At 32.2% G+C, this 20,473-nt stretch overlaps 3 protein-coding genes and 1 non-coding gene across 4 annotated transcripts; 2 read left to right on the top strand and 2 right to left on the bottom strand.

The window, feature by feature from the left end:
- Positions 1–600: 600 nt before the first annotated feature.
- TRNAA-AGC lies at positions 601–673 on the bottom strand. The gene has a single exon. It is a non-coding gene; the product is annotated as a tRNA-Ala (tRNA).
- A 275-nt stretch (positions 674–948) lies between these two features.
- LOC106446021 (plant cysteine oxidase 2-like) lies at positions 949–2,398 on the bottom strand. Its single transcript, XM_013887690.3, has 5 exons — positions 1,990–2,398; positions 1,779–1,894; positions 1,556–1,685; positions 1,259–1,477; positions 949–1,190 (listed from the first exon to the last, which is right to left on the bottom strand). Exons 1-5 carry the CDS (start codon positions 2,243–2,245, stop codon positions 1,066–1,068), a joined length of 846 nt encoding a protein of 281 aa, XP_013743144.2. The 5' UTR covers positions 2,246–2,398; the 3' UTR covers positions 949–1,065.
- A 6,317-nt stretch (positions 2,399–8,715) lies between these two features.
- LOC106449560 lies at positions 8,716–10,258 on the top strand. Its single transcript, XM_013891301.3, has 2 exons — positions 8,716–9,122; positions 9,423–10,258. The coding sequence occupies exons 1-2, from the start codon at positions 8,763–8,765 to the stop codon at positions 9,999–10,001; spliced, it is 939 nt and encodes a 312-aa protein (XP_013746755.2). The 5' UTR covers positions 8,716–8,762; the 3' UTR covers positions 10,002–10,258.
- Positions 10,259–17,611: 7,353 nt separating this feature from the next.
- LOC106449561 (uncharacterized protein At5g39865-like) lies at positions 17,612–19,482 on the top strand. Its single transcript, XM_013891302.3, has one exon. The coding sequence runs from the start codon at positions 18,071–18,073 to the stop codon at positions 19,301–19,303; it is 1,233 nt and encodes a 410-aa protein (XP_013746756.2). The 5' UTR covers positions 17,612–18,070; the 3' UTR covers positions 19,304–19,482.
- Positions 19,483–20,473: the final 991 nt, after the last annotated feature.

Genomic DNA, 20,473 nt, shown 5'->3' with positions numbered 1-20,473 from the left:
AAAAAGCTCTTTTGCTTGAGGATTGGTGCTTAGACACATCGTTTTATTCGTTTGTGTTGTTAACAAATACTCCGAAAACTTGACTTTCAAGTTTCAACTGCTTATCCCCTTAGTGCCTTCTAAACTTCCAGCTCAGTAGTATCATTCTTCTTCTTCGGTCAAAAGTAACTTCTCCAATTAGTATGATGATATGTTGTACTTCAAAGGATGGTTGGATCCATTGAACATCTGTTAACAAAAGGTAAATAAGTCAAGAGGAAATCACTTGTTAACATTTTCTATTAACGTTTACTTAATTCGTAAAACTCCCAAACCACGACACTGTTGTAGCCGTTTCCAGCTCCACGAGATGATTAGATCCAGTGAACGATCATCATTCACAATACTTATTTATATAACTGGAAGAAGAACAAATACTTATTGGATCCAGTAAACTGTCAGTCATCTTCAACCCTTAACATATTTCAAAATAAGTTATTTATATTTGTTGGAAGACAAAACTTTGTGATTAAGAGGAGTAGCGGCGAGACTTATGGTGAGGCTGAGTTCGCTACAATAATGGTCGTTTTTGTGACACTAAAAGTTGGAAAAACATTGAAGTGGAGATGCGGGGTATCGATCCCCGTACCTCTCGCATGCTAAGCGAGCGCTCTACCATCTGAGCTACATCCCCATGTGATCAAGACAGCGTTAAAACATTTAAAATTCAGATTCTCTTGTGAAGCATCCTAATAACCGTTCTGGTTTCAACATTAAAACGGAGAATACCTCCCGCATGCTACATCCCCCTATTTGTTTACTTTACTTAGGCCTAAAATGATTAGACACCTCAACAACTTCTAAGAAAGGATCATGATGATGTCTAAACAGTACGACATTCCGACAAACCTGTACTTGCGTTACTATTTTTCGTTGATCCAAATTCAAAATTTGTCCTTGTGCTGTGTGTACTTTCAAAAGACTTCTTTTTATATACAGACAAAGCCAACAGAAACCCAAAATCCACACGAAGAAAAGTTAAAGAAACAACAACAAAAAGAGACTTTTTTTCTTTCTCCTACACATTCATTCTTTGATGATTGGTCCACTATACATCATCGCCGTAACAGTCAAATCCTCAGGCTCCTCTTCCCTTTCCTTCAACCACTCATACTTGTGTTTCTCCTCTTCCCCAACCTCAACTCCATCGACTGTCAATTCAATTCTCCAATCAGATCTTGTAAAAACAAATCAAAACTAGAACAGAAGAGTAGCGCACCTGAGAAGCTTGAGAATGGATGATCGAAGTAGTAAGTACAGTGACGTCCTGCAGGATCGGAGTATGGAGGACCAAGAACATCAAGAACCGCACAAGCAGTTTTCGCGGTGAAGCAATGCATATTCCCTCCATCGGCAGGGTAGAGTATAGAAGTGTCACAAGGTGCCGTGAAGTCTGAATCCACTTTCACTTTCGCCAAACGAGTATCCGAACTCGGCTCTACATTTTGATCCACAAAAACAATCAAACACCTAATCCTAGTAACAAGTACAAATGTTTTTGATTTTGATAACTTACGGGGAGAATCAGCGACCCAATCATAGGATTTGATGTGCATTGTACCAAACAAGAGCTTACTAAACACAGTCATCTCCGGGTGATTGTGAAGTGGGATTACACCAGACGGTGGTAAACAGAAAATGCCCATCTTGTTATTACATACACACAAAACAAAATAAGTATATAATAAAAACAACAAGAAAGAATTAAAGATTCTTTGAAGTGAAACAAAGATTAGTACCGAGAAGCTATGACATTTGTAGATGTGGAGATACGTCACTGGAGGCCGTCCGTTCGATTTAGATCGAAAACACGGCATCTTAGAGCTCACATCAACATCTTCAGCCTTGATTTCGTCTAATGCAACAGACAAAAAAAAAACATACAGATTCAGACACAACTCATGTTCCAAAGTTTCAAACTTTACTAAAAGGGTGGTTTATGGAACTTACCCAGAACGGCTCGAAGCATGTTGATGTGTTCTTGGGACGGGACGGCTCCGGATTTGCCATTAGCGAATACTTTCTTGCAAGTTTCGAAGAGCTTCTGCACCGGAGAGATCACAGCTTTCTTGCTCCGCCGTTGGATCTTCTTCCGTGAGTTTGAACGAATCTCCGGAGAGGCAGAAACGATGGGTCTCGTCGTTTTGTTGGAAATCTCAGAGAGATCTTTCCGTACTCGATCTCTCACAACTGTACCAGCTCCCATTCAGTCTGGTTTTTTGGTTATGATTCGGACAGGAAGATAAAAGAACAGTGTTTGGTATAAACGAGGAGGCGGTGAGAAAAAAGGAAATGTGTCTTAAAAGGGGAAAGGGATTCGATAAAAGGAAGAAGATAGAGAGATTCGAAGGAGGAGTGGAGCGAAACCATGGGCTATTCCTTTTCATCAGTCAAAATAAGTTCCTTTTCTATGGGCGGGTTTGTTTCCAACGGCGGGTTTGTTTTCTCACTATATCATTTTTTACACCCTTTTTGTTTTTCTATATCTACTTTTCATTAATTATTCAACACTGGTTTATTAACTTCGAACATAGGAAATTACCAGTTCTGAAAACCATTCCGACCATAAACTCGTTTACTAAGCCAAAACTGATTAGATCTAATACATAATTAAAAAAAAAACCAGAAAACGGCTATAACCAATAAAAATTGATGATTTGTATTAATTTAAAACCCTGATCCTCAAAAACACGGGAGTGATTGGTTGAAATGTCGAAATCATATTTCAAATCTACAGCAAAAAAAAATAAAAAAATGGTTGTAAAATCTTTACTTTTTAAAAACAACATTTTTTAGCTGTAGGAATATTATTAATTTATTATTATAGAAAAATGGTTTCGGTTTTACGGGTGTTCAGCGGCATATTTGGTAAGGTACTCTTTATCTTAGAGTGCATACATGTTTCGAGAGGTCTACTAGTCATCTATACACCTCACGCCATGTTATCTTTGATGAAAGCGTGTTCCCTTCCAAAGCTAGAATACCCACACCGATGTCTCACAGTGATCAACCAGAATCGACTCTAGCCTTCCACCCTACTAAAATTGTACTGACTTGTTCACTCGTTTTTGCTCTTACAACATGACCCGTATAAGGTTTATGGTATTGCTACAAAAACAACAACCGATTATGGTATTGCAACAACAACAACAACACTCCACCACAACAACTACTTCACCAACCTCAGCGCCTACTCTAACTCCAGTAACTCCTCTACCTCCTACTCCTACTCCTACTCCTACTCCACCTCAACCAAACCCGACACCAAACCCACCTCCCATACCCTCTCAGCCAACAGTAAACCCACCTCCAAATAACTACCCTATGCGCACAAGAGCCAAAAACAACATCACAAAACCAACACAAAAATTCTCCTACACCACCGCAAAGACCAAACCCACAATACCAAAGACAGTCGCTGATGCACTGAGGGATCTTAACTGGCGCAATGCTATGGTAGATAAGATTAATGCTCAGATTTGCAATGGCCCAGATGAAATTGTACCGCCGGATCCTTATCAAAATGTTGTTGGGTGTAAGTGGGATTTTTACTCTAAAATACAATCATGATGATTCTCTTGCAAGGTACAAAGCAAGATTGGTGGCTTGTGCTTCCATAAACAACAAGGCAGGAACTTTACTGACACGTTCAGACATGTTATAAAGGCAACTTCAGTCCGTTCAGTCTTACATCTGGCTGTCAACAATGACATGAGAAAATTGATGTTAGTAATGTCTTCCTACAGGATCGACTAGCTGATGAAGTATATGTCAAGAAACCTCTAGTATTTGCCGACAAAGATCGTTTGACATATGTGTGTCGCCTAAAAAAAGCTCTCTGTGGTCTTCGTTAAATGCCAAGGGCATGGTACCAAGAACTGCAAAATTATTTGCCCACTCTTGGTTTTGTCAACTAACTCTGTTGTAGACACATTACTCTTCAGTCAAATCGACAGTCACTACTCTCTTGTATGTCCTATTCTATGTTGATGATATGCTAATCACTGGCAGCAACAAAACACTAATCAACAACCTCATCTCAACACTTGAAGCTTAGACTAGATCTTGTACTTCTAAAGATTCCTTTTCCAATCTTGAATTGATATTAACTGTACTACTACTGGAATAAAAAAATTTAAGAACTTGTACGTTTTCAGCAAGGTTTTGAAAACCAGACCGGACCGGCCGGTCGAATCGGTCCAACCGTGACTCATTAAAGAAGTCGAGTCCGGTTCCGTTTAAGATTTGAGAAAAACCGGTAAAACCGGATAAAACCGGTGATTCGATTCAACTTCAAAACCCGGTTCTATAGAAATCAATATATAATTAATGTATTTTCAATTGTTATTAAAATTTAATATTTCATAATCAATGTTTAACTTTTACTATTTAATTGGTTTTCTCTTAGTTCTATTTTTTAAAGAAAAATGTTTAAAAATCTCTTTTTGACTCTCATATTTTATTCTCGCTTTGCGATATTCATAAAATTTAAAAATTTTAGTTGTAAAAATAAATAAATATGTAATTTAAATGGTCAATCATTTTTTTTAATATCAATTTCAGTTGATATGGTATTCACTTGTTAAATTTATACATAACTAAACTTATGATTATTGTTTATTATCTAATTAATAAAAGAAAACATATTATATGTAGAACTATATTTTAAGTTCATATAGTGTAAATATATGATTATATAGATTTATTTATTTTTAAATAGAATGTCCGGTTTAATCGGTTGAACCGGTCCGACCACTCAACCAGCTATACTGAGTCGGTATCCGGTTAAGTTTTAAAAACATTGGTTTTCAGTATTTGGATTTTTAGTTTGTTTAAATGTGAGTCTTTTTAGTATAGAAAATAAATGTTACACATCTTCATTATTGTTTTTTTTGTATAACTATATGCTAATGAAACAATCAAGGAGGGAAAGACATACCAAAAAACGAAGAAATATAGATCGATATATATTTACAAAAATTTATATTGAGAGCAACTAAATTTATTTGGTTGTAGTTACAACAATTTTTACCATCCAACAAAAAAAACTTCTTTAAGGTATAAAAGGTAATTTGTGTATTTTTTCCAAAAAAGAATATATATCCTCTATATATTAATTGAAGAGCATTGTTTAAGTTTGTAACATTTTGTATCACGCTGAGGCGTCATCGTCACTTCTCCTCTCAGCATCCCTAAGCTGAGGCGTCATCATCACTTCTCCTCTCAGCATCCCTAATAAATGCATTAAACTTCTTAGGAAAATTGTATTTGAGATTTGACCATTGCCAATAAATTATTCGACCACTTTCGTTATATCTAAGTTTAAAAATTTGTCATATTTCATATCAACATCAAAACAGTTAATGCATTACACCAAATGCTTTGTAATAATTCAATTTCAAAGCCGGTTTCATTTTAAAAATACAAAATCTCGGTTTACTGAAATACAATTTACACATAGCCATTATTATACTCATTGTTCTAAGAATTATGTCTATCTATATTCATAGTTTATACTTGATTATAAACACTATATGACATGGTTATTATGATGGTAACTATAACTGTCGTTACACTTTATGGTAATTCATACTTTATATTTTGATATTTATTTATTTTATTATTGGTCAGTTCGTACATGAAGGTATGTATATGACAAAATATCATATCGGTTTAATATTCAAGTATTACCGAAAATAAGATATATCTATACTATTAAAGCAGGATCATATTGTCATAATTACCTTAGGGGCATGTTTCCTTCACTAACATTGCATGTTTCATTAAGGGCAATTAAGTAATATTAATAACAAATCTATATTGGGTCATTATTTTTGGATCCAGCCCAAATCAAATCTCTCTTGGACCATTTGGGCCTATTAAAAAATCAGATTCAATTCTCACTTTTTTTTCCTTTGGACCATTGAGTCCAAGTTCAAATAATTTTTTTTCAATTATTCTTAATTATTATTTTTTTCTTTTCTTAATATAATTTAAGCATTCATAAAAATAATTGAATTTTTTTATTGAAAAGTATAAATCTTTATTAAATGTATATAATTTTTTAATTAAAATATTAACCCCATAATAAAATTAATTTATCAGAGTTATACCAACTTAATTCATTAAAAAAATAAAGTTTAATTTTTTTTAACATAAACAGTCATTTAAAATGAAATACGATAAATAAAGATAAATTTTTTAAATCTTTTATAAAATAAAACACAAATATATGAAAATGTGACATTTACTAAATATTTGTCAATTGAAAAAAAAAACAAAAAAAAACCCGCGCTTTCAAAGCGCGGGTCAAAATCTAGTAATATCTTATATACAGTGTTTTTAAACTCAGACCGAACCGGCGGTCGGACCAGGTTTGAACCATGAACTGAAAATAATTCGGATTAGGTTAATGCTAAAACCTAACTAAAATCGAACCAGTTAAAAACTCTTATCGACCGTCAAAAACCTGGAAACCAGCGACCCAATGAACCGGCCAAACCCCGGTTCGTATATAAGCCAAAATTTTATTAATGAAACAATTAATTTTCTTCTTTTTAAGTAAAAATAAAATTTATCAAAGATTAATAAAGTATCATCTCTCGACTTTTTTTTTGTCGTCTCTGCAACTCATAAATTACAAGATTCACAAAGTTTAATATTCACATCAAGATATTACTTTGGTCTACTTCTCATTTTTTTAATTTTTTTTTCATGATCACTTGTTTTGAAGACTTTAAATAATTGAAACATTTTCGTTTCTGAAATTTGTATTTCAAAATATAACTTTTACGTAATGTGTATATAATTTTTTAAAAGGTGATGAAGATTTAGAGTGATAAGATCTGCGTATAAAGTTTAAATGTGCTTTTCATATTGATTTGAGATTTTAATTGTTATTTTAAAATTTTTCTACACATTATGGCTATTTAAACATTTTATTTGATATGATCTATTTTTTATTAAAAAGATATGCATATTATTTATAAAATATCATTAAATTAAGTTTAATCTAAGTAAACCTGATCGAACCTGGTTTAGACCCGGTCGAACCACAATGACCCATGACCCAAAAAATTTCCGGTTCGTTACCCGGACCGGATACATGTATGTTATCAAAATAACATATATTTTGGTAACATACATGTATCCGCTACTTACAGTTATATTCTGACAAGTTTATGAACCGGATGAGAGTCCAAAGATGAGCACATACATAGACCAGACGATGACCTAGGATAATCTTTTAACTACAAAGATAACAAATAAAAAAGAATCAATTACTATACAGATAACGAATCAGTTATCAGATAAAAAAATCATTATCAGCCTATTTTCCAGCTACCAAATTAAGTTTTAAATAATGTACAAGCCGACAAACAATTTATAAATTCACTAATGAGCTATACAAACAATGCATCAATTAACAACAAGTTTTTGGTAACATCTTACAACAATGTCTCAACTTTCGATACCAAACTATTTATCAACTAACAAAACATATACCAAGTAACAAATTATTTATCAAATAATAAACTATTTCTCAATTAAATAAACTATTAACTCACTTATCAAACCATTTATAAGATACACAACCAATTATATCAATTAGCGACAAGTCTTTTGTAAGATCATACAAACCATTTATCATTTATTTGTTATGAAACTATGTATCATTTATTTGTTATGAAACTATGTATAACATAACGTAACATAACATGTAACATGTATCATATAACAAATCATTTCACAAGAAAAATGTATCAAGTTAAAACCACGTATCAACTAACTTATCAGCTAAAAATCATATGTGAAACAAATGTATAAACTGAAAAATCAATTATCAAAATATTTAGCAACTAATAAATTATATAAAAATTAATAATAAATATTTTTGAATATTTTATTTACCTTAACTTTTTGCTGCCTGGATAAATTTGTTTGGAGGCATTTCCCTTTTGCAAGAATTTCTATTCATTTGAAAGAGGATCTAGTCTCCATAGCTTCCCAATAGAACACTTTTAAAATAGAATTTTAGGAGACTTGGTTCCAATATAAAGATAGTGTTTTACCATATCGATTGGTGTTTGTGTTGGAGATAGTTAAAATACAAAATGAGTTGAATTTGTAATGGAAGAAACTGAAATAATAATTAGAAAGTAAAATTTAGAAAAATAAAACATAGATGAGAATCGTGTTTGTGAGAGAAAAAGAAAGAAGAATAGAACAAGATGATAAAGAGGTAAAAGAGATAATGAGAGAAGGCTAAAAAAAAGAATATTTTTCTGATAAAAAGCTTACACACTTTACACACCTACATAAAACTATTGGATTAAATAGGTAAGGACAAAATAGGAACTGAAACTATTTTTTTTTGTTTATGAGAAGTAGAGTGCAAATATAAGGTGTTTATGTGTATATGGACACTTAATAACTCTTAAAAAATAAGTTTTTAGTTATTTAGCATTACTTTTTGTTTTAAATCTCCAGTGAAAGTTCCTCGCTGTTGCGTGCTCTTAGGTTCTTTACTATTTCTTTTTGCCTCTCTATCCACCAATTTATCTTCAATTAATCCCTTATTTTCGTGATTCTAAAGATAGAGTACTTTCATATTTCTATATAAGATATCTTGAGTTTTTCAAAGATTAAACAAAAATCTAAATATCAAGAAGCTCTTTTTCAAAAAAAAAAAAAAAATCTAAATCTCATACTTTTCTCATACAATGTCAAGATTTCAGAATTTGCTATGTTTTACGATCCTTCTTGCAACCGTAACCTTCTTCAATGTAGCTTCAGCTCACGTAAAAATTAAACTTGCTTTACCACAGACCGGAGATCCAATAAGTGTGGGTGATGTCGAGCCTTATACTGTTAAGATTGTGTCTACTTTCGTGGCTGACCTGGAAAAAGAATGCGCCAAGACAGAGAAGTTTAGGCACTTCTTCGAAAAAGTTAATGCATTTTCCAAGTGCGTATGCTCGGTCTCTATGGATCATGAGTCTCACATGAAGGCTAAGGCAGGTAGCCTTTTCCAAGCCATATCAGCTCTAGGTTCCGATGAAAATGGATCTAAAGGAGGAATGGTACGTGATCAAATATTTTGCATTTGTTGTGTCCATAAAACCGAGAAAGCTCTATACAATTTATATGGGTTTATGCATAAATTAAAACCGACGTGCCAGTCTAAGACTAAATTTTATTATTATTGGTTATTTTCACCCTACGCCGAATCGAATTCGAAATAAAAAGAAAGTTAATTCTTGTTGAATACATATCACAAATATAGAAACCCTCAAAAATCGAAAGAGAAAAACATAAAAACCATATGACTTGTCCTAGAAGTTATGGCCTAACATACTTTCTGGGTCCTTTGGTTTACTTAGGTGAATAAGCTACAGAAGGAGAAAACAGAAGCCATGGAAACCGTCAAAATGTTGCAATCTATTGGTGAGAAGATTACCGGCAGGCAGAATAACAAAACAGAGATAAACGGAACATTAAAACTAACCACAAAACAACAAAAAGAAATAAAAGATGGGATCTTAAAATGGGTTAAAGTAATTACTCAAATCGCAAAGCAAGCAGACGAAATTAGCATGGAATCTGAAACAAAGAAAGAGAGCAAGGAAGAAAATTATGTTGGACCGAGAATATTGGTTCAAACAAAATCTTCCACAAAAAGTGATAAAAATTCTGACAAGAAGAGCGGTAATAAGAAAAACAACAAGGGAGAATCAAAGAAGAAGAAGCGTGGAGGTAAAGAAGGGCGTCAGGGCTCTGCTAAATCTAAAGGAGGAAGTAATGATGATAAAAGCAGCAAAAACAAAGGAAAAAGTAGTGAAAATGCCAAGAATCAACAGTCCAAGTATGGTAAGGTAGAGAAAAAGAAAGGAGGTGTTGACCAGTCTCGTAATAAAACAGCAGAAAGGTTGAGGGCTGAGGCGGCCGATGAGTTGGATTAGAAGAAAGGAAACTGCGGTCTCTCTATCTTTTTCCGAATTTTTGTCGTTGAATAATACTGAAGATGGAAGACTTAGTTTAAAGATATGCCATATATATGTTTACTTTTTTTCTTAAATTTCTTTTGTCTATAATGATCATAGCGATATAAGCTGCTAGATGGTGACTAAAATAAGGTCATAGATCCGATCGACATGAGATTGTGATCTTTATTTTTTTGTAATCGATTTTTTCTTATCAATAAAGGTGTACGTTCTCATTCTCGTTACTTAATCATTGATGCAGTGAAACATAAATTAAAATCACACTGAAGTTGTTTTACGGTTGTAAACAATTGTTTTTTTTTGTAGAGTGATGGGTGAAAATTAGAAATCTGATTCACGAGACCTAAGAGACTATAAGGTTAGTGGTTCTAATTTCGAATATCAAGGGAAATCTGTGTTGGAACCAATTAATATAAGTTCCATGGGCTGAGTATGAAATTTGATGCGGGAATAGAAAAAAATTATAAGCTAAAAGGGCTGAGTAAAATTTTGATTTTATATGAAGAGATATGAAGATTTTGGAGTCATTTTACAAGCCAAATGTGCTGAGTAAATTGATTCACTTATTGGTTTTGAACCCATGATGAAAAGGCTTAGGCTTGGTTGCTAAGTTTGCTAACTTGGTGACCAAGCCAAAACTCAACTATAAATATCCATGGTCATCTCCATAGTCAAAACACATTCATAATTCACGTTGATCTCTCTCACTACACACAATACAATCTTTCTCTCACTATAAAAGAAAAGAAAAACTCTTTGGATCTTCTTTTAAAGAAAGTGTCTTGAGAGTATCGTATTAGTTCGTAAATTTTTTTTCGGGTGTTGCGAAACAGTCTCATCACGGTTGTATCATGGTGTTCAAAAATCGCATCAAACCGTCACACATTACGGGCGATTTATTGAGTTAAGGAAAGACATCAAATCTCGACTCCGTGAATTCGTCTATTTCCTTACAATTTCTTAAACGTTTTTAGTCGTTATATTAGTTATATTATCGTTTATATGCTTTATGTTTCGTAATTTTCAATTAAAATTTTCGCGGTCCTAACTGGTCGTCGCGGAAACTGGTCAATCCAAGGAGAATATTGATCAGAGACCTTAACAAAGATTCACAAATGCTGAGTTAGATGCAAAAAGAAGGCATGATCATATTTGTTTCCATTGTAATGGAAATTGCTTCAAAGGTCATGATTGTCCTAACAAGGAATTGCGACTATTGACAGTAGTTAATGATATGCAAATGTAATTGGGGTGTTCAGTGAGGAAGAATGGGAGTATGAAGAGGAGCATGCTAACTGATGATTATGTCTCGAATTCTTTCTTGAGAATTCATTCTAAGACTACAAAAATGCATGACAGGATTGGAAAGACAGTAGTTGTTGTTATCCCTCTGTAATGTTTAGCTATGCCATTCGTCCTCGCCACGATGTATGACATATCGGCAGCGATGCAATTGTTGGTGTGGAATGTTGATTAATTAATTTGTGCTTGGTGCTTACTAACTTGTATATTCATAAGAATTTATAGAATGAGGTATGCATGTAAATCAACCAAATTTTTGTTTTATTTGTATGCAATCAAGTTATTTGGTATATATCTATCTTATTAAAACTCAAGTACAAAATTGGAGTGTTTGGAGACTTGAATAGGACTATTAAAAAATTTAGAGTGTTTGGAAACATGGATTGCAGTCTTTTAAAAAAAAATTATTTTTGTTTGAAAACAAGGATAGTAATATTAAGAAAAAAAATAATGGGCTTATGTTTTTTAAAAAAATTGAAAGTTATCTAGGCCACTTTTAAAATATACCAAAATGGGTCAATCTAATTGCCTAAATTTTTTTTTCTAAACTAACCATAAAACAAAATTTAAACTTTATATACATATTTCAAATCAAAATAATAATTCAAATTTGATTTATATCAAAAATTGATTCAAAAAAAAAATATATATATATATATATATATATATATTCAAAAATGGATTTTTACTAAACTATTTTTCAATAACCATTATAAAAAAATATTGTCAATATATATAATAAAAATATAATACAAAGCCCAATTTGAAATACCAACTCAAATTATGGTTTTTATATTTCATATTAAGTTTTAAAAGTATAATCTATGTAATTATTTATATGATGGCCATGGTATGTATAAAATACTATTAATTATATGATTACTTATATGATGGTACATATAAAATACGATTAATTATATGATGATAAAATACGATATATAATAATGACTAGGGATGGGCTTTTGGGTACCCATACGGGTTTGGTTCTGATCGGTTTGTATTTCGGGTTTTCGGGGTCAAAGATTTCAGCCTTATTAGAATATTTCTAAATTTTGGTTTGAGTTCGATTTGGATCTTTGCGGGTTTGGTTTGGGTTTGGATAACTAATTTAAATTATTTTTAAAGTCTTAAATCATTATATATTTTAAATTTCTCAAAATGTATAAATAAAATAATATATTACGTATAAATTTGAATAACATATGTCATAATACTTAAGCTTAACATATCAATTGGCTTGATTTAAAATTTTGGATACGGAATCAATAATTATTTTAAGTATTTTTGGTGATTTGAGTATACTTTAACTATTTCAGATATTTACTTTTGACTATCTATATATATTTTCAAGTATTTAAACCAATTTAAAAGTATCATTTTGATGTTTTATATACGTTAAATCTTAAAATAATTAATATATATAAGTATATAAATCTATTTTTAGATAAATTCAGATACTCAAATACTTCGGTTCGGATCAGATTCGGTTCTCTAAATAACAAAATTTTGAATAATTAGAATATTTAATCAATTTATGTTCGGGTTTGGTACTATATTTTTGGATCGGTATCGGTTATGTTTCTCGAATTCTTTTTCCAAATCCTAATAATTACATGAAAAACAAATATCAACATATTTTTCAAAATATACACCCGCGCGCCTGCGCGGGTCAAAATCTAGTACTATCTTAAGCTTGGTCCTATATTTTGTCGGAATAGATTTATATCATAAAACACCACTCAACAATATTCGTCTATTATGTTAATTTGGTGTTGTTCTCCATAAATTGCAATTGAATTAAGAACTTTGAGAGGAGGGTCCAAGGAGCCATTTGCATGATTGATGGCAAAACCACTTAGCCCACATGAAGTAATAATTAACCTGGCCAATCTCTATGTCTTGATCCACGTGCGTCCCTTACTTGCATTTATTCTCTAAATTAGCCATTTTCATCTAAAATTCTGAATAGTTCTGTTTGTCATCTAAAAATAATATTATCACAGTTGAAATACAGTCGAAACATACCCAAACCGGTAAAGATACACACACCTTTTCAGAGCCAAATAGCCGGCGACATGAACACTATATATCCCCGAGCCAAACATAGATAGACTCTAGAAAGAAACTAAATAAACATGAGCGATGGAGAAAACAAGATTAACAAGATTTTATGGACCAAAATACAATAAGGATGTGAGCAAGACGGTAAGAGAAGCCAAAATAAGCAAGAAGACATTGACGGTCTAAATTATTAGAGGTGAGAGAAGATCTCTACAAAGAACCACGAACATCCACCACTCAAGAACAAGATTCAACTTAATATCCACAAGAAAGTGAATCTCCACCCGAGCAGATGACGAAGAAACGGTTGACAATTAAACAACCCAAAGACCGAACGCGATTAAGCTAAACTCCACAGTTTCTTACCAAAAAATCCAGAGAAACCCGTCAGTTAAACACCAAGGAACAGCACAACCTCGTCTCACCGAAGCATCACACAGAACAATACAACTTGAAGCCCAAAGGTCGAGCATCGAAACCTTACCGAAGACAAGTCCGCTAGAAGAGAAGACGCCACAAAGGCCAGACGACAACACTAAATACCACAGTGAGAAGACCCTAACCGCGTCCAATATGAAACACCTATTACTATCCAAAACTGAAAGGATCCAATTGGGTAAGTCTAGTTAGACGACCATTTGACTGCACTAATCACAAATTTTATCATGTCTCTCTACTCTTACGGAAAGTTGGGTTCATTTTATTTCTTTAATTATGTTTTGAGGTGGATTAAATTTCTATTTAGGAAATGCATCCCAAAATATAAATTGTCTTTTGGGTAACATTTTGTTGTTTATTTGTTTAAATTTGAAGGTCTTTTTTAAAAAAACAAACGACTTTTTAATGTCGAGTTGAAAAAAGATCTAATTGGCTATAATCATGCATGATTTGGGAAAATATTTTTTCACGATGACATATTTAATTGGCTACTGCTGAATATATACGGCTGGACATATCATTTGCTCATATGGCGGTTGGGTGCATCATTTCGAAGTTATGATAAGAAATCTTACCACACAACAAGTGATAAGACTTGTAAACCACAAAAGGAAATGATTAATGCAAAATTCAACTAACTCACGACCTTCGTTAACATATTTATTTCGGGATCCACACCATGCGACATTTTTTAGTTTTTACATTCGTAGTTTTCATTTTCCTTTCACAGTCTAGCAAAATCTGTTTATCAGTTCTGCATATCGTTATAGGTTTCCTGTAGTACGTGCTTTACTTAACAACTACGCATACAATTACTAAAATTCATTTCCAGTTAAACACTGTTGTGTTAATCTCTCTGTGCTAGTGAATGATGCGCAACTGTTGTGTTAATTTCAGATCAAATGCGTATAGCTTAAATAACAAATTAAAATCAGTTGAAGGAGTGAACGTTAAGAAAATATCTTTCACTTAATCAAATCAGGTCTTGACTTTTGTTTTTGGCATGAAAATCAGGTCTTGACTTGACAATTTTTATAAAACGTTACCAATAAATAATCGAAGATTGTCAAAGAAAAGCAGTAGTCATCTTGTGATTTCGAATCCTATTCATCCTTCATGATTTGAATTAATTCTCTTGACCCAATGAATTGAAAGACGGCTCCATGTAAGCACTCACGTAATTTATTATCGAGCGACGAAAAAAGATGTGCTTGTTAGCAAAAAAGAAAGAAAGATTGGCTAGATTTAAAATCTACGCACTGAAAATTTAGATATTTGTAATGCAAAAATATTGAACTTTGATGCAAAATATGTAACTTAAAATTCAAAAAACTTTTGTTTATTTGTATCAAATTTTTCATATTTAACATTAAATAATTCATATGGTTAATTACTCTAAAGCATATTAGGAAATCAAATTATTTTGTGATCTCAGAAATTATTATGGGCCACATAGTAATTTTTAGAAAATATTATTTGTGTTATCATATATATTATTTTAGAAAATATTATTGGGATGTATAAATGTTAGTTAATATTAAATTAATGAAAATTGGAAATCAAAATTACATACAATATAATCAGACTATAGAAAATTAAATTGCAGCATACATTAACTATTTTTACTATAGGTGTTGATAAAAAATCTAATAAAATATTACAAAGGTCATATTTATATTTTTGTAAAGTAATAAAATAATTAAAATAACAAAAGATATAATTCTGTTTATTTAGAAAATATATAAAAAATAAAAATTGTATTCACTATTGAATAAAAATATATTATAATGTGTCAAAACATACTAAATATTATATGTATCAAGCTTTAAAACTTATTTTATCCGTGAATTTGCAGGCAACCAGCTAATCTATTTTTTTTAACACTGGATTTCATTGAATTCAAGAGTTCAAAGCTCACCTTCTAAAACAAAGCAAGACTGTTACAGAGCATAGAGAAATAAAACCAAGAGGAGACAGTACCATAAAGAAATAAAACCAAACTACCAGTAGGCAGGACTGAGAAGAAACCCGCAGAATGCAGGAGGTATGACAAACTAGAAGAGCGAGTAGAGATGAAAGACCCTTCAGCAGATTACACACCAGCAAAGACAGAGGAATATGGTCCCGCAGACATGGCTGACGCTTCCTTCTGCAGGAGACTAGTCTTTTTAAAATAACCTCTTAGATGCAACATCTACATCTATAAATTCAAAATCTGAATATAAATCTTGATGCATCTAAATGCACATTCAATTACAAAAACAAACATGGAAAACATTTATTTAATATCTATTAGTAACTATTTTAAATAAGTTAGTTTTGTTAAGCTTACCCTAAATACAATGATCAATGGCAGCAGGTTCGGCATCTACTAGAAAAGAGAGAATCCACTTCAGATAACCACACCTCGGTATCCATACAAACTTTGGTGATTCTATATTTATGTTGTGGTAATTAATATATAATTTACTATTTAATTCTTGGTTATATTTCACATTTTTGTTTATATTTCAATTTCTATATATTGTTGTAATGGTTCTCATTCCCCCGATTGATCTTGTATTTTGTTGTAAAATAATTTTGACTTCTTTTTTTTTTGAACTTCGTTTTAATATATTGACTTGCTTGAAAACATTTAATACTCTTTTTTGATATTTGAAATCTCAGGAAAATCTTTTTGTTCGTTTTCAGTTTTCTATGTAAAATGTATTAACAAATATTATAGTATCATTGATATTTTACCTACTATTTTATTATTGGTTGAATTGTGGTTAGCTAAATAATTAATGATGTATTGTTTACAAAATGTAACAAAAAATATTTTCTTAATTTAAAAAAAAACTAGTTAGAACACCAATTAAATCATCCTATAATATATAATTCTATTAGATATGATTATTCATCAATTGTTAATAGATGAGTATTATTTAAATTTAGTTATATATCCTATCAAATAGAAAAAATATTGTTTGGATTAATAAAATTGATTTATATGTTCGCAAAAATTTAATTATAAATGTAATAGTTACTGACGTTTAATTATTCAATATAAATTTATTATTTCATAATATGTAAAACATATATATATATATATATATATATATATATATATATATATATATACTCATTCCACGCAAGGCGCAAATCTTAACCTAGTTCTATGTTAATTCACTAACATTTAAATAGCTTAATCAAATATAATTTAAACAGAAAAAATTGAAAATTGCTTTTGACAAAAAAAACTTAAAAAATAAAATTTCATTTGAGGAATTGAAAAAAAAAATATAAATTTTTATTCATTTTATTCATCACCCAAAATTGCATAGGAAATTTTTTCTTCATAAATTCATTCCTCAATGAGGAATTTAGAGGAAAAAATGGGACCCACCTCTTAATAATTTGACTAAAATTTTCAATATAACTAGTAAAAATTTTGAGAAACAAAGAATTCACCATATTTTTATTCCTTTAACATGAACATCAATTAGAGCCTTAAAGTTCTAAAACATATGTGTGACCAGTGTCACGAGGTCCCTGGAAAAACTAGAAAGAAAGAATTCAAAGAAGGGTTGAAAGTAAAATAAATACATTTCCTAATTTCTTTTATTTTCAATTATAATATATCCTAAATTAAGTATATAAAAGTTTGACTTAAAACAGAACAAGTTAATAAAATTATCACCAAAGCAAGAGTCAATTCAAAAAAATGAATCTTCCAAAAAACAATTAAAAATCTCTTAAATGCACAATTTTTTCCTTTCGTACCAGACGACTCTCTCTCTCTATAACTTGCAGAGAGATTGAGAAAGAGAGTGGGACCATACAACCACATCGTCCAACGAAGAGAGAAAGGTGGAAAACGAAGGAGATGATCATGGAGATTCTTCTTTGATTCACGAATCGCCTCTGTTTCACATATTTGTCCAAATTCAAAAGAAAAACGATTGTCGGTTTCTTAGGAAAAATAGGAAAAAAGAAATTAAAAAAAGCTCTGCTTTCTCTTTCTTTCGTCTTTTTCTAGATCGCATTTTCTCAACTGTCGTTTCTTTTCACAAATCTCGCCAAAGTTTGTGACATCTCATCGAATTTAGCAAACCCTTTGTCTCAAAATCTAATCCTTGCGTCAATCTCGCTCCCAAAAAAAAATCAAACCTTTATCTGTTTCCTCTGTTTTTGTTCTCTCCCTTTTGCTCTGTTTTTTCCTCCGATCGATTTTGATCATTACAATGGGCTGTGCAAGCTCCAAGCATAAAAGGCGTTGCAGTGATTGCCGAGGAGGATTATCTCCGGTGGTTGTGCCCCGGAGCTATTCAATGCACGTTCACCACCCGCCGCAACACTCCGGAGATAGCCATCACACGGTGGCTCTCACATCCTCCACCGTCGGATCTCTCACCCTCTGCGAATGTCCTTTCAGCCATATTGACAAACACTTGGAAGGCGTCAGAGAGAAGCGAGTCGTCTCCGATGAGAAGAAGCTAATCCCCGGTGATGGGTTTCACCAGGATGATCTCGAAACAGAGAAGTTGTTGCAGTCTAAGCTTATGGAAGCCAAGGTTTGGTCGAGTATGATGAACGAGAGAATCCCCAAGTTGTTGCCGCCTAAAACTCCGATTGTGACGCCTCCCGGTGAGCCGGAGACGATCAATACGTGGGAGTTGATGGAAGGGCTTGAAGACGCGTGTCCTTTACGACCGCCTGATCATTTGAGAAGCTTCTCCTTTGATGTTGTTCGTGTCCAACCTTGTGATGATGGTCCTGCTCCCTTTGATCGACCTAAGTCAAGGTTTCATGATTTGGATCCTCCTGAGATCGTGTCCTCTTTCAGAAAATCGCTTCAAGAACTCCCAGATGATCATCCTTTTCACATCCGGATCCCTAATGTGGATCCGGTATCATCCGGGTCTTCAGATGAAGAAGAAGGAGACTGTAGAAGAAAGCCAGAGAAGGTGATAGTTTACTTCACAAGTCTTAGAGGTATACGGAAGACATATGAAGACGGTTGCAATGTCAGGGTGATTCTAAAGAGCTTAGGGATTCGTCTTGATGAGCGCGATGTGTCGATGCATTCGGGTTTTAAAGATGAGCTGAAGGAGCTATTGAGGGATGAGTTCAACGGTGGCGTTGGAATAACCCTACCTAGAGTTTTCTTGGGGAGCAAGTATCTCGGCGGAGTGGAAGAGATAAAGAAGTTGAATGAAAATGGGACGCTTGAAAAGGTTGTAGATGGCTGCGAGAGAGTGGAGGATGGGTTAACGGGTTGTGGGATTGACTGTGAGGCTTGTGGTGATGTTCGGTTTGTGCCGTGTGAGACGTGTTCAGGAAGCTGTAAAATATACTATGACAGTGAAGATGAAGATGGAAAGGAAGAAGGAACAGAGGAAACAGAGTATGGGTTCCAAAGATGTCCAGATTGTAATGAGAATGGGTTGGTCAGATGTCCTATTTGTTGTGGTTAAGTCCTTTCAAATCAAATTCATCTCTTTTGTTTTTACTTTGGGGTTATTAAAATTCCGTTTTGTGGGATTTTTTGTTGCTGAGATTGGAGAATGTATTGTTGTTGTACAGTGATGTTCTGATTGATAGTGAAAAGAGACTTATAGGTATTTAAAAATAAAATGCATATATTTTTTATTAATTTTGGGGATGGGTTGTTGTTATTATTCCAAAGCAAAACCAAACTCAAACATAAAATATATATTCTTCAATTTTGTTCACGGGAATTGGTGTTCTCATGATTTATGTATTTCATATGAATTATGATCAATACTTGAATTGGTTTTAGGAAATGAAACAAATGAAACAAAACAAGCAAACCTTTCTATCAAGTAAATAAAAATTATTAGTGTTTAGAAGAAGTTTAAGTATTAATTATTTTTAATGTTGGTTTTGGGTCAAAATTAATATTTCTGAAACCTAACGGAGTATTAAATAGTATTCATCTCTTGCTTTTCTGCTGATCTCATAAATAAATAAATAAATAAATATATATATATATATACATATATATATATATATTTATTTATTTATTTACTTCTTAGCTTTTTATTTCACGGAAGTTGTTTTTTCATAATGTTTATGTATTTCATATGAATTAAGATGCAGTACATAAGAGAATGCATACCTGAATTGGTTTAAGGAAAGGAAACAAGTGAAACAAAATAAATCAAAACAAACAAACCTTATATGAAAATGATTTTAGACAAAGTTTTAGTGTATGTTTTTTTTGAGAAAGAGTTTTAGTGTATGTTTTTGGGCAAAATTAACATTTCTGAAACCTATGGAGGTATTCAGCAGAATAATTTTGTGCTTTTTTGGTAAAAAAAGAAAGAATAATTTTGTGTTGATCTCATTAATGTTATAATTTTACATCTTTATTTGACTAGACTGTAAATTAAAATTTGCTCACTCTCCATAGTTCATGTAACATTGACTAGATTGTAAATTGATATTTGTTCACACTCCATAGTTCATGAACTTAGACTAGATTGCAAATTAAAGCAAGTTGAGACTGTAGGGTTGGTGGAGAGGATAAATCAGCTAATAAAATCTGACCTCCGAGGAAAGTGGTGTGTGAATGAAACAAAACACTAGAAATTGAACATGGGTCAACATCAATTTTCTCTTTA

The sequence above is a fragment of the Brassica napus genome, chromosome A4 (assembly GCF_020379485.1).
Source record: "Brassica napus cultivar Da-Ae chromosome A4, Da-Ae, whole genome shotgun sequence".
Classification (NCBI taxonomy): domain Eukaryota; kingdom Viridiplantae; phylum Streptophyta; class Magnoliopsida; order Brassicales; family Brassicaceae; genus Brassica; species Brassica napus.
The sequence above is the reverse complement of the archived record's forward strand: the minus strand, read 5'-3'. Positions and strand labels throughout refer to the sequence as shown.

Excerpts from the sequence above, each read along its gene's own strand:
- LOC106446021 (XM_013887690.3), bottom strand. The coding sequence starts at position 2,245 with ATGGGAGCTGGTACAGTTGTGAGAGATCGAGTACGGAAAGATCTCTCT. Across the intron at positions 1,478-1,555 it reads TTGGGTCGCTGATTCTCCCC|AGCCGAGTTCGGATACTCGT; the intron begins GTAAGTTATCAA and ends ATCAAAATGTAG. Across the intron at positions 1,191-1,258 it reads TCCATTCTCAAGCTTCTCAG|TCGATGGAGTTGAGGTTGGG; the intron begins GTGCGCTACTCT and ends TTGAATTGACAG.
- LOC106449560 (XM_013891301.3), top strand. The coding sequence starts at position 8,763 with ATGTCAAGATTTCAGAATTTGCTATGTTTTACGATCCTTCTTGCAACC. Across the intron at positions 9,123-9,422 it reads ATGGATCTAAAGGAGGAATG|GTGAATAAGCTACAGAAGGA; the intron begins GTACGTGATCAA and ends TGGTTTACTTAG.
- LOC106449561 (XM_013891302.3), top strand. The coding sequence starts at position 18,071 with ATGGGCTGTGCAAGCTCCAAGCATAAAAGGCGTTGCAGTGATTGCCGA.